The 14,895-nt window shown below is 42.1% G+C and overlaps 1 protein-coding gene across 4 annotated transcripts in view; it reads right to left on the bottom strand.

Annotated features, from left to right (window-relative positions):
• SESN1 (sestrin 1) overlaps positions 1-14,895 on the bottom strand; it is a 69,442-nt gene that overhangs the window by 25,545 nt on the left and 29,002 nt on the right. For 2 of the 4 annotated variants that reach the window (XM_048493097.1, XM_048493106.1), the window contains exon 1: positions 8,434-8,645. The exons of the other annotated variants lie outside the window; for them this stretch is intronic. In XM_048493097.1, the coding sequence (XP_048349054.1) occupies positions 8,434-8,523 (90 nt within the window). In that variant the 5' untranslated portion in view covers positions 8,524-8,645. Of the gene's footprint in view, positions 1-8,433; positions 8,646-14,895 lie in introns of those variants that run through there. 4 annotated transcript variants of the gene reach the window in all.

Genomic DNA, 14,895 nt, shown 5'->3' with positions numbered 1-14,895 from the left:
GGACCATTTCAGGTCAGGAAAATGGTGCAGGAAGGCAAAGGCTTAAGCCCCTCCTCCTGCATGCTGCCATGTTGATCTGAATCATTGTGTGATCCAGAATTATGGAATCCCCTTGTTGATACAACCCAAGGAAAAGTATCATGTAGTTCACTTATGTTTCTCCAACAAATGAATTCTTTAAATGATGTACCCCTGACTGGGAACCAAACCAGAGAGACATCAAATTGCCCAACGCTGTACCAACTCCACCTGAGTCAAAGTTTCTGAGCACCTTACGATTAAAACCAAACCAGTCCAATTATCTTTTTACAGCTGCTTTTCTTTACCCTAAGGGTCACATTTCTTTACTAGTTCAACATGTAATTCAAGCCTACTGACTAAATATAAAGATGAAGTATATGCTCTAATTTCCTAACACAATTTTTTAGTATAATCCATTGGTTCAGGAAGCAGTCTCTAAAGGTATCATGAAGAACAAGGATGGCTAAATATCTATTATATTCACCCGATGCCATACTCTTACTCTTATAATTTGTAGTACTGTTTTACTGTTTTGATGCTGCTAGGTTTTATGAATTTTGTAAACTGTTTTTAGCTTAATCTAAGTTATTTTATGATGTGTAATGTTTTTTTCGGCTACTGTGTGTAATATTGTTTGGCCTGGTGTACACCACCCAGAGCCCTTTGGGGGTGGGCGGTTTAAAAATTTAATATATAAATAAATAAATAAAATATAGGTAACATTACACAAATCTCAGTTCAGTCTGGCATGGAAAAGAAACGGACTTTGAGCCATTCAGACAAAACATGGCATGGGGTTTTATGGAGGAAAACCCCGTCAAATTATCTCCAGCCTTTTTTCCCTCTTCTTCATGTAACAGTGCCCCCCACCTCACCCCCACAAATACTACTTATCACACAAACACGGAATATAATTTGTTCTTAAAGATATTCCTACACTGCCTGTCCACCCTAAAAAGGCAAGTATTTTTCTGCTTAGCAAACAGAAAATCTTATAATTGCTTATGGTGAATACACAGGGAATGAGGTAACAGGCCAGTAATTTACCCCCAAATGTGATTAATGTTCTGGGGGAGGGTATGTCAGTGTGTGCAAGGATGGGTTAAACTCAAAATAAACTCTCCTCCCCCATAAAATCACATCTGCAAGGCTCTGTCTCAGAAACTGGCCACAGAGTGGGAGCTTTCTTTCTTTCTTTGAAGACTGCTTAAGTATAATAAACGCTGATATAATTATCATGATTTTTGTAAAGAAACCTCCATAGGGAGAGATGATGGATGGATATTCTAGGTGGGCTAGAAAAGTAGTGTTTGCAGCAGAACTGGTAGAGGAGCTTCCAGCATTCTCATTTTTGTATGGCGCCACTGTATCAAAAAAAAAACACAAAGCATTTCTACACACACATTGCACAGTTTTCTCAAAGCCTGACAATATCATCTCAGCTGAGAACTCTCCAAGGTGCAGTCAGAAAGAAGCCCAGCTCCCTGCTAAAGAAGTTGGCTACTCATGATCTACAACTTAAAATTTAAATCTAAATTGTGAACAACTAGAAATGTTTTGAGGTTTTCACTGGTTCCTTATTCCTCTTTTGGTGTTGAATGTTGTAGCTTTTAACCGACTTGTTCTGATCACCAAAAACCTTAAAAATCACCTTCTCACCTAAAGTAAATTCTCCAGAGTTAGTCAACAAAGACCATGACAGTTTCTATGTGGTGACCAAATATGAGCAGGAAGGATGCATACCCGTAGGTCAACACTGCAAACTTGATTTTTCCTTCCGAGGCTCACCCAAATTCAAGCATGTCCTAAAGTTAAATGGAAGGTTACATCTTTTTAAAAAATAATTTGAAAGTTCATTGTTATCTATTATCTACCTAAAACAGCAAAGTAGATGAGATGCATTATAAGTTTGGTCACCTTACTGATTAAAGATTCCAACCTTGTACCATTATCTTATGGAGGTCCAGTTGTACTTTAATCTTGAAAGGAAAAATAGGATATAAGATAAGAAAAGAGTACAGGGCGTGAATGCCCAAAACCAGATTCCCTGAAAACATCTGGAATCCATAAGTGCCCTAAACAGTGTGGGCAGACAGTATGTTAGTATGCAGTGTGGGCATGCAGAATCATCATTCGTATTTTTTTTTTGTATTTTTATCCCATGCTATACCCAAAGGTCTCAGGGTGGGTCATAAAATCCAATAACCTAAAAACAATTACAACCTGTAACAATAAAATGTGTTTAAACTTTATAAAACCTATTAAAATTCATAAAACCTGTTTTAAACTTCATGGTATTACCAGAAAGGCCAAGCCATCTCCAACCAAAGGTGCATCTTTACTAATTTTCTAAATGTTTGTAAAGAAGATGTTTGATGTGCCTCAGGGGGGAGATTGTTCCATAGACTCGGAGCCACCATGAAGAAAGTCCTATCTCGGGTAGGGAGCCTTTTTTGTCTCGGGTAGGGAGCCTTTTTTGTCTCAGTTCCCAACCTTGTAAAATTATTTCATGGAGCTCTAATTGTACTTTAACCAGAAAGGCTTAATTGGCTCATCCTAAGGCACGGGCAGGTCAATATGAGAGAAGGCATTCCTTTAGATATTTGTGGCCCAAGCACTTTAGGCCTTTGATGTATAATCAAAGATAACACCTTAAATTGGGCTCAGTAGTGAATTGGTGGCCGGTGGAGTTCTTCTAAGACAGGTGTGATGTGTATCCGGCTAGTAGTACCTGTAAGGAGTCTTGCTGCCGCATTCTGCACCAGCTGCAGTTTCTGAACGGTCTTCAAGATTAACAGAGCATGGTTTACTGTAGCCAAATCATCTCAGCCCACAAGGGGCTATAGCTGGAGAACTAGCCCTTATGACTTCATATAGATCAGGGGTAGGGAACCTGCGGCTCTCCAGATGTTCAGGAACTACAATTCCCATCAGCCTCTGTCAGCATGGCCAATTGGCCATGCTGGTAGGGGCTGATGGGAATTGTAGTTCCTGAACATCTGGAGAGCCGCAGGTTCCCTACCCCTGATATAGATGTTAAAAAGCATAGGAGACAAAATCAACTCCCAAGGGACCCCACAAGTGAGTAACCATGGTGTTAAGCAAGAGTCTTCCATGACCACTATACAGTACTGGTCTTGGAGTGGAATAATAATAAAGCAGTGCCCCCAACTCCCAGATTCCATGGTCAATAATATCAGAAGTCACCAAGAGATCCAGGACAACAGGGCCGCATTGCCCTGATCTCTCTATTAGCAAAGGTCATCATTCAAAGCAACCAAGGTACCTTCAGTTTCATTACCCGGTCTGAACCCAGATTGAAATGAGTCTAGATAATCAGATTCTTCCAAGCATGCCTGCAGTTGTACAGTCACAACCCTCTCTAATATCTTGGCTAAAAAGGGTACGTTAGCAATAGTTGTTTAGCAATAGAACAGTTGTTTAGATCTTCAGAATCTAAGGAAGATCCCTTAAGAAGGGGACACACCACCATCTCCTTGAGAGTCAGTGGAACCACTGGAAGCTTATCAGGTCTCATTAACGGAGACAGATCCAAAATAATCTATGGATGACTCCTTTGGACCAATGGTGTTATCCAATTCCATGCAGATCTGAGTGACTCTGCCCTGAAAGTGTCTTGCAAAGTTCTCACAGCAGTCATTTATCTGGCCACTGCCCTTGTCTCCGTGGGGTTGATCTTACAAGTCCATTCACTATACGGAAAAGTTCTGCTGGAGGACTACTTAAGGATGCAATGGTGGTGGAGAAACCCCCCACCATCTTTTTGCCATCACCACCGGATAGGCATGATAATGCGCTCTAACTTGTGTTTGGTCAGCCTCACAGCAGGATTTATGCCACCTATGCTCTAGTTGAAGACCTTCCTGTTTCATAGACCAGACTCCATAGACTATCAAGGAGTTTTACGGATTCTACAGGTAAGGTGACAGCATTTGAGAGCAACCATGTCAATTGTCCTGTTCATCTCACCATTCCAGAGAGAGAGAGACCAAAGCCTTGACACAAATGCCATCCATACCAGCTGGAAAATTTCCCAGACCATTCAGGAACCATTCAGTTTCCAAAAGTTTCCAAGGGCAGACCATCTCAATGAGTCTCCCTCCTCCGGGGCAGCGGGGGGGCGGGGGGTAGATTGTCACTTCAAATCCAAATCTTACCAGGAAATGGTTGGTCCATGATAACAGGTTTATCATCAGCCATTCTATTAATGGATGTCTACTACAACCTGTGGCAAAGACTAAATCAAGGGTATGTCCTGCTGCATGTTAGGTCAGTCACAAATTGAGACAACCCAATAGTTGTAATAAAGGCCATAAAAAGCTGAGCTGGCTCAGTGAGTCTAGTCTCAGAATGAATACTGGAATCCACCAGCAACACTGTGGCAGGGGCTTCTGATACCACATCTGAGACCACCTCGGCCAGCTCAGACAGAGAAGCTGTGGGCAATACGGTGGATGATATTCCAGCAGCAAATCTGTTATATCTCTGTGGCCCAACAGCAAGAACAAACCCTCAAATCCAGCCGCCACATAGACAGGCCACCTGACAAGAGGGATGGAAGTTTTATGGATTACAATGACTCCCTGTCCCCTCCCTACCGATATAGAACACTGTTTTACTGAGTAAATTGGGGGAGGGGGGGCAAAGCTGGGCAAGATCAGGTCTTCCCAGCTTCCCCTTTCAGGTTTCAGTAATACATGCCAGGTCAACTCCCCCATCCTGGATTCATGAATGAGAGATGTTTTATTCTGGGCTGACATGGCATTCAACAGTAGCACCACTAGAGCAGTAGGCCTACTGACAGGCATTGCAAAATATTGCTGGGTGGAAGGCAGACTAGGAGGGGTGATAGATGTATTAAAATTAGTACTCCCTCTCTTAATCAATCTCTGCCTTCCAGCATCATCTCTCTCTCTGCTTATCATCTTGGTAACAGTGGCTTCCTGGGCCCGTCCCCTCCCCTCCCATGTTACCTACACCATCTGAACCTAATGGAAGCCAACTCAAGAAAGAGCCTCCTCTGTCATGGCATCAGAGCTCTGAAACTTCCTCCCAGGGAGATTTATCTGTGTTCCCCTTTCACCAGCAGCTGAAGACTTTTTGTTTCGTCTGACATATCCCTAGTAATAGTTACTGGTTCCTCTTCTAGAGTTGTTTGTTCATACATTTTAATTGCATTTTAAAATAATTTAATGGTACTTTTAATTATTTTAATGTTTCTTATGTTTGCTGCCTTGTGTACCCTGACTGGGTAGAAAGGCAGCATAAAAATATTTGTTCTGAAAAGTAGAACAAAAATGTTGCACAGAAATAAATGCCTTCTAAAAAGGAACTCTCAATTCAGCAAGACTTTTATTCACAAGTTTTATTACTATTAAAGCATCTAAATTTTAAAATATGTCTATGAACAAATAATAAATGTTACAAAAGCTAATCTTTGTGATTCATAACGTGCACTGATTCTAATTATGAATATATAAGCCTGCTTTGGAATAGACAGAGTCCAAGCTAAATATACTGACTGGTAGTCACTTCCCAAAGACCACGGTACAGGACAAGTTTTTCATCACACTGCTACTAATGGTCTTTTAACTAAAGACGCCTGAGCTGTACCTAGGATTGTCCACAGACAAGGTCTGTGCTCTGCCTCTACAACCCTTCCCCCCTTCCTGGGTGTTTTGGTCATCCAGGCTAACAGAATTAGGAAAGCTGACCACCATTCTCCTTATACCTTTCAGGCCCAATGAAAACTTTTAAATATTTAATCTAACCTTCTAACTTATCCTGTTTTGTTGGCTGTTTAGTATATAAACACTTATCAGATTTAACCTTGTTGACAAAAAAATAAGCTCTACTTGAAAATTAAAATTTGTAAAAAATAGTTTTAAGTAAGATTTTTTAAAAATTTAAACTGATTTTTTGCTTAACTTCACATGAAAAGTGTATAGGTGTACAGTAGCTGATTTAGTAGCTTCTCCAATTCTCTTCTCACATTTCAGGACAGGAATAATCTGCAGTTTCAAAACCACACTACTGAATCTCTTACTTAGTTACATGTCCCAACTTCCATGCCTCTCTCAAATGTCACTTGAAGACAATAACTCACTGATCATGGCAGTGCTGATGCCAGATACCAGTCATTATTTAATGCAAGAACTGGTATCCCATTCCAGGTTATTCTGACAAGTTACACAAGCTGATACTCAAAACTAGATTTCATGTTTTCATTTCTGTTTGGGACAATAACTACAGTGTTGTCAAGGGAAACCTCGTCTTGGTGAAATGACTTATGAGTTTTAAGCACTGGAATATCTAATAGTTACTTTACATACAAAAGGGGGAGTTCCTCATTGTGATGGAAGAATTAGGTGGTCCATGAGATCTCTTTTATTGGACAGAAGTTTTTCTCCTACCAATGGCATAAGTCTACATACTATAAAAAACCATAATCATGACTCATTTGTACAGCTTTAGGATATTATTTTCTTGACTACCATTTTACATTCGATACATGATCTCTTGACGAGAAACATTATAGAAACTAAGCAAAAACTACTGCTCTTCTACATTGTGTATAATTTTAAAATATCCCCACTATATGCAACTACTAATCAGACTGGTCTGTTTTTAGAAGTGCATTGCCACAACAGCATATTAGTATAATTCAAATAGATATTACATATAACTTACACACAATTTTGAATTCTTTTACAAAACACTCTTAATCACAATATTCCTCAGGAATAAAAAGGCAGGAGATGAGAGATTGAGACCCCGTCCGGGGGGGGGGGGGGGGGTTTTGTGGGAGAGGCGCACCCTTGCGCTTGCCCTCACTGGGACACATATCCCGGTGGAGAGGCAAAATAGCCAGCATGGAGCTGCCCCAAGCCTTTCCTGCACTGGAGAGCGGCATGAGATGCTGCACCAGCGTCCCAGTGTCCCTGCCACCAGTGCAGCAGGGCAGTTCAGGGACATGACATGGCCCGGGAGGAGATAACATTAGTCAGCTTCCTACTGGCCAATTGGTGGGTTATGCCAGTGGCAGGAAATTCAGACAGTCATGTAAGTCTATTCAGCCCCATAGAGGTTTCTTGGCAGTGGGGAGGCTGTTTGGTTTTGCAAGCCTCCTTGCATTACTGGGAAGCCTCTCCAGGAATGGTGGGGCAGCAATGTTATGGTGCTGCAGTCGCCCACCTTACTGTTTGGATGGGGTTGCCCGAGACACAAACATTAATTTTTACATGCTACTGCACCATTGTGTAGTACCAGTTTGTTACCAGTTTGCTGCATGTATTATCCTGCTCTTCACTATGCAAATATTCTGAATTGTAGCTAATATAATATACTCTTTCAAATGTCAGTAATACTAGTCTACTGCTCATTTGATGTCACCTTGTACTGACCAACATTGGTCTTATTAGAAGTCTATTCATCTGGACTACTATCAATTTACGATGTGTCTTTTGAGTCTTGCTGATCTTCGAGCCTCAATGAGAGAAACAACTTTGTGATTAAACACGAAGCTCGATGGTTAACTTCTCTAGGAACACATTTACCAAGACTTGTCCACAGTATCCCAGTTATGTTACAATACCACCTACAATACAAGGCAAGCACTGAAACTATCCTTCGGTATTCTCTAAAGGCAGTTTACACAGGACTAGAGAAATGACCAATATTTTTCATGCATTGAGGAATGGTCACAGAACAAGGTGTCTGGGATTTGAAAAATTAGTATCATGCCCTTGCCGTCTACTTTGGAATATGAACATTAAAAAAAAGTTATAACTGCAATAAGTTTTCAGGGAGGGAACACAATTCTGTCAACACTTTAAGACATTATACTCAGAGAATTAATCTGGTCTACAGTGCTTTGACTTCGATTTTGATGTGCACTCCGCTGTTTTTAAAGGTAAGTATTACATTTATCTGTTCTGAACCAATGTGCTCTTCAGCAGAGCAACCAAGAAGGAGTTGACAAAAACAAATCTTATCACTTGTTTTTATAAACACATCTGCAGTTATTTGCAATGTGCAAAAGGGCACTGATCATTCCTAGAAACTTGACAAGCACCAACTGGGCAAGCCACACAAAACACACACACACACTTCCCAGAAAGTCCATTAATACTACTGCTTTGAGTTTTACAACATCGCTTCGATTTGCAAGAAAGTAGCCAGAATTAAAAGCGAGCAACTGGGTGACTGAAATGACCCACAGCAGCTGTCCTTAATGGGTTCAGGATAGAAACGGGGCGCCTTTCACTGTGAGCAGCGCAGCCTTCCCGGGGAGCATTACACAAGCAAAAGAAATAATGCCTCTCCGGACAGACGTGTCTTGAAAAGCCAGCCACACTCAGGAGGTCCCAATCCTTGGCCCCAACCCTTTACCTTGCGGCGCTGGCTCCCGCAGCGGTTGCACGGGAAGCCCTGCAGGGCTGCATACCCGCGGTGCTGGGGGGCTGCGCTGGCCAGCTTCATGCTCGCCCCCAGGAGGAGCCGCCGAGTCCAGCGCGCGCGACCTCTTCCTCGTGCCTCGCAGCAGCCTCCTCTCTGCACGGAGCTGGGCAGCCGCAGGGCAGCACTAAGAAAACAACCGCGGGGAAGGCGGAGAGTCCCGAACACAGCAAAAACAACAAGCCCCGCAGAGCCCACCCCTGGGTGGCTGCCCACCAATGGCGAAGAGGCGGCGGCTCTGGGCGGGTGGGGCGAAGCAAACTATCGGGAGACGAGCTCCGAGCACGCAGCCACCCCGAGGAGCCCCGTGTGTTTGCAGGGGCAATGGAGCAACTGTGATAGCCACCATTCCGGAGGAGGCAGAAAGGATTTTCACTTAGCTGGTGGGAGCGGAGGTCTCGCCCTCCGTGACATGAAACGATATCCTCTCAAGGACAACAATGAAGAGACAGACCTTCTCTCTCCACTTGGGCCATTCTAATCATGCGATCCGGATATTCTTGATTTCCTTTGTGTTTCATATGAACGAGTAGGCAGGTACACAATCATTCTTTTCCAACTGCGGATCCCCATCTGATACAAGCATGTGTTGCGTGCTGTGTTTAAGGCTAACAAGACAGGCTGAGATTTTCTTGCACTATTATTGAGCTGCTCTTCTCCTGGCCTAGTGATGCCATATTCTCTAGCTTGTTGGCTTCTCTCTCCCTGCCATTTGCCTGCAACACCTGCAGGAATTTCCACAGAAGCTATGGTAATACAATCGTTGAAGTTCAGTCAGCACACCAGGTCTTTAATATTCTTTATCTCTTTATTGTTCACTTAGAAGTCTTAGAGAGAAAGACTATTAGTTCATTTCAACATTACAACACTCACTCTTCCCCCTTAACACCCCCATCTCCCCCAGAGAGTGGATACTTGCCATGTAGAAAGAAGAGTCAAAATGACAAGGAAATGTCAGCGGGGGGGGGGGGTGATGTACTGTAGGCCCAGAAGCATTTGCAAGCAGCATAGAAACAAGATTTACATTTCCAAAAAAAAACCCCAACCCCACAGATACTCGCTGCTTGCTTAGACTGCATTCCTATAACAAGTATAAGAGCTGATTTGTGCACTGTGAGATGCAGGAAAGAAGTAGTAACTTCTGTAGGAATGTACAGAGTAGAGACCCAAGGCTCATGAGCTTGAGGCCTGCAAGTCCGCTTAGCAGTCCCATTCCCATCTCTCCCAGCTCCTGCTCTTCTCCCTGCTGCAATAACAGCTAGCAACGGTCATGGATTTAGAAACTTTCAGTATTCCCAGGAGGAATACAGCCCACTATTTGTAAAATCTTGAACCATAACCATAGGCCTGTTACTAATAAAATTTACATTGATTCACAATCCCACGCCATCCTAAAAGTCAAGTAATGAAGGTATTTAGTTGGATTTCAGGTGATATTTCCCAATGGAATGTAAATCCTCTGGATCAGGGAAATACTCTTCCATGTACTGCAATAGAAAATATATGTTTCCTCAGGTCACTTGAGTTTCTGAATGCCAAAAACTATTTCTGAAAAAGATCAACTCACTTTATATCACAGATTAAATGTAATCTTCATCAAAGCTCAGTCAAGAAAGTTAATGGGAAAAAGGTAACTGGCTGAAGTATTTAAGATTCTTTTTGATGATATAAAGCAAATACAATAATAATAAACAGTTGGACCTACAGCAAATTAGAAAGGAAAAATCACCATACTGTCTGTAAAAGAACAAAGGGAAGAAAGAGAAGGAGACAGAACTGAGAAAGCAGCAGAAAGCAGCTCAAACAGGTCACACATAACTTTCTAACTTGCCAGGAGCAAAGAGGTGAGCTTAGCAACAGTTTCACCCAATCAGAGATCAGAGAAACAGGTAAAAGACTCAACTTCTCAGATCCTCAGAAAGTCCAGCCTCCCAAAGCAGCTTCTTTGATTGTGTGCTGAGAATGTAATAAGACAGAAACTAACAAGTCTTTATGTTTAACATTCCTCCACTTGTTGAATCAAGAACTCTGCTTTTGTGGCAGTCATTTGACCCATAAATTACTGTTTAATTCTGTTCACTCCCTCGTCCATCTGAATCTCCTATTAAACTCTTTATTGGAAACGCACTGCCTTCCTAAACGCAATGCTTCTAAAGTACTTCAGTATTTTTATTTCACAAACAAGACACACTAATTGCTAGCTACTATATTCTCAACAAATTGGTGTTTCAGAAACCGTACTACAGTTTCTTTATGCTAAAAACTGGAATTTATGTGTGTCTCTATGTGTGTAGGTTTTTGCAGGACAAGTAACTGCCACTTGTATAACCTCTGACTATTCACAGTGAACAGTGAACTATTTTAAGTACAACCAGTTTCGTTTCTAGAAAACATGTTTACAGGCATCCATGTCATTATCAGTACAAAACCTTAAATAAAACCCCTTAACCTCACCAACTATTTTAAAAAGTCCAACCATCTGAAAATAAATTGGAAACTAAATGCAGAAGGCTAACACAAGCACCAATATATTTAAATATCTCCCCTCCACCCACAGTGGCCCATTCCACATGGGCCAGTGTGTGGTGAAGGAAGATACTGCTTTTCACTCCCAAAATGAAATCAATATTATTTTCATGAAGTACTACAAAATAATCTTAAATACTTCACAGAACTCTTATCATGAAGGGGGAAAATTACAAGCAAAGAGTGATAAATGTGCATGAATAAATGAGGCACAATTACACACTAAAGCAAGTAGCTCCTAAGCAAGCAAGAAAGCAAGCAAAAAGCAGTATTTTAATCCTCCTTCCTTTCCAGATATCCCAATGATCTTTCCCTGACCTGCTAAGTGTCTCAGAGTTGACCCCAGGGGTGGAGCGGCCACAGGGACGTGTGGGGTAACATGTCCCCAGGCGCATGCCATCCAGTCACATGGGGGCGCAAAATCATCCCCCACACGTCTCCTCCCCTGCGCCAACTCGGCTCCTGGGTCAGCGTGGGGGAGGAGGGGTGTGCCGTGTGAGGGGCGATTTTGCACTCCTCGACACTCTCAGCTTGTTCAAGTCAGCGGGAGGAGGGGATGGTCCCCATGTGTGTGTGTGTGGGGGGTGCAAAATCGTCCCCACACAGAGGTGGGATCCAGCAAGTTCTCAAAGGTTCCCGAGAGTAGGTTACTAATTATTTGTGTGTGCCAAGAGGGGGTTACTAATTGGTGATTTTGCCATGTGATTTTTGCCTTAGTTATGTCCCTCCTCTCACCAGTAGCACACAGAACTTGAAGCAGTCCAGCAGGAGGTGCACCAGCGTGCGTGGCAGCCTGCGCCTGCATGCATTCATTTCCTGCCCAAGGACCGGTGCAGCGGCTGCGTCCTTGCCACAGTCCCGCCCAGGAATGCCCCTCCCCTGAAATGCCTGACCACGCCCCCATCATGCCCCGCCCAGCCCCATTGGCGCTACACCACAGTTTGAATCCCACCACCATGGGAACCTGTTACTAAAATAGAACAGAATAGAATAGAATAGAATAGAATCTTTATTGGCCAAGTGTGATTGGACACACAAGGAATTTGTCTCCGGTGCATATGCTCTCAATGTACATAAAAGAAAAATACATTTGTCAAGAATCATAAAGTACAACACTTAATGATTGTCATATAGATCTAATAAGCAATCAGGAAACAATCAATAGTAACGAAACCATAAAATGTAAAATCATAAAATAAAATGAAATGAAATGAAATGTCAGCACAGGCTATAGTCATACAGTCATAAATGGGAGGAGATGGGTAATAGGAATGATGAAAAAAGTAGTGCAGTAATTATATAATAAATGTATAATAAATAGTTTAACATTATCGAGGAAATTATTTGTTTAACAGAGTGATGGCATTCGGGAAAAAACTGTTCTTCTGTCTAGTTGTCTTGGTGTGCAGTGCTCTGTAGCGACGTTTAGAGAGTAAGAGTTGAAACAGTTTATGACCAGGATGCGAGGGGTCAGTAAATATTTTCACAGCCCTTTTTTTGACCCGTGCAGTATACAGGTCCTCAATGGAAGGCAGGTTAGCAGCAATTGTTTTTTCTGCAGTTCTGATTATTCTCTGAAGTCTGTGTAGATCTTGTTGGGTTGCAGAACCAAACCACACAGTTATAGAGGTGCAGATGACAGACTCAATGATTCCTCTGTAGAACTGTATCAGCAGCTCCTTGGGCAGTTTGAGCTTCCTGAGTTGGCGCAGAAAGAACATTCTTTGTTGTGCTTTTTTGATGACATTTTTCATGTTAGGTGACCATTTTAGGTCATGAGATATGATGGAGCCTAGAAATTTAAAGGTCTCTACTGTTGATACTGTGTTGTCTAGTATTGTGAGAGGAGGTAGGATGGGAGGGTTTCTCCTGAAATCTACCACCATTTCTACGGTTTTAAGTGTGTTCAGTTCTAGATTGTTCCAGTGGCACCACGAGGCTAGTTGTTCAACCTCCCGTCTGTATGCGGTTTCATCGTTGTCTCGAATGAGACCAATCACTGTTGTATCATCTGCAAACTTCAGATGGATCGTTTGAGATGCAGTCATTGGTATACAGAGAGAAGAGAAGTGGTGAAAGTACACAGCCTTGGGGGGCCCCTGTGCTCATTTTACAGGTGTCTGATGTAATTTTTCCTAGCCTCACCTGCTGTTTCCTATCTGTTAGGAAGCTTGTGATCCACTTACAAATATGCTCAGGTACTGCTAGCTGATTTAGTTTGGTTAGAAGAATGTCCGGTATGATAGTATTGAATGCTGAACTAAAGTCAACAAAGAGGACCCTTGCATAGGTCTTTGGCGATTCAAGATGCTGTAGGATATAGTGCAAAGCCACATTAACAGCATCATCTGTCGATCTATTTGCTTGGTATGCAAATTGCAAGGGGTCCAACAGTGGATCCGTGATGGTTTTCAAATGGTACATCACCAGCCTTTCAAAAGTTTTCATAACTACAGATGTTAGAGCAACTGGTCTGTAGTCGTTCAGTTCCTTGATGGAAGGCTTCTTCAGCACTGGGACGATAGTGGAGTGTTTGAAGCAGGAAGGAACATAGCACATCTCTAGTGATTTGTTGAAGATTTGGGTAAAGATGGGGGACAGTTGGACAGCACAGACTTTTAAGCAAGAAGGTGTTATCTTGTCTGGGCCTGGTGCTTTTCCAGGCTTCTGTCTGTGAAATAGATCTTGCACTTCCTTTTCTGAGATCACCAGGGGTTGTAAACCCAATGAAATGGGTGCAGTTGCAGGAAGTTTGGCTATTGTTGGTGCATCTGAAATAGAGGTTGTGGAGAAAGGTGACTGTAGATTATTTTCAAACCTACAGTAGAACACATTCAGGTCGTCTGCCAATTGCTGATTCCCTTCAGCTTGGGAAGGTGGTTTGCTGTAACCGGTGATATTTTTGAGAGTTTTCCACATGTTTGCTGTTTCGTTTGGTGAAAACTGATTTTTTAGCTTTTCAGAGTAGTTTCTTTTTGCTGCTCTGATCTCCTTTGTTAATATATTTCTGGCCTGATTATACAGCATTCTATCACCTTTTCTGTAGGCCTCTTCTTTGGAGCAGAAGCGTAACTGCTTAAGTTTAGCTGTGAACCAAGGTTTTGTTGTTACTATATATCGCTTAAAGTTCCTGGTTGGTATACAAAGATCTTCACAGAAGCTGACATATGATGTTACAGTATCTGTGAGTTCATCCAAATCTGCAGAGGTGTCTTTAAAAATGTTCCAGTCTGTACAGTCAAAGCAAGCCTGCAGCTTTAACTTTGCCTCTTCAGTCCAAGTTCTCACTGATTTAGTTATTGGTTTTGTGGCTTTAAATCTTTGTTTGTAAGCAGGTACAAGGTGAATCATGCAATGATCAGAATGGCCTACAGCTGCTCGTGGTAAAGACTGATAAGCATCTTTCAGTGTTGTATAGCAGTGGTCTAAGATATTCTTGCCTCTGGTGGGACAGTTGACATGCTGAAAGTATTTTTGGTAGGTCTTCCCTTAAGTTTGCTTTGTTTAAATCTCCCAAAATAATAACCAGTGAATCAGGGTATTTGGCTTCAGCCTCCATAATCTGATCGGCTAGAGTTCTTAATGCCTTTTTTACAGACGCTTGTGGATGAACATAAACCAAAAAAAACAGAATTGAATTTATCTCTCGAGGGGAATAAAAGGGTTTGCAATTAATAAGTAAGGACTCCAAGTTTTCATCACAGAATTTTTGAATTATTTTTATGTCTTGACACCAGCCTTTGTTGATGTATATACATAATCCTCCCCCTTTTTTCTTCCCTGATAATTCTGCAATCCTGTCTGAACGAAATATCTGAAACCCCGGTATGCACATGCTATTATCATCAATGCTCTCATTTAGCCAGGTTT

This window comes from Sphaerodactylus townsendi, linkage group LG01 (genome assembly GCF_021028975.2).
Source record: "Sphaerodactylus townsendi isolate TG3544 linkage group LG01, MPM_Stown_v2.3, whole genome shotgun sequence".
NCBI classification, from domain to species: Eukaryota; Metazoa; Chordata; class Lepidosauria; order Squamata; family Sphaerodactylidae; genus Sphaerodactylus; species Sphaerodactylus townsendi.
Note: the sequence above shows the minus strand (reverse complement) of the source record. Positions and strands in the feature narration are given on the sequence as shown.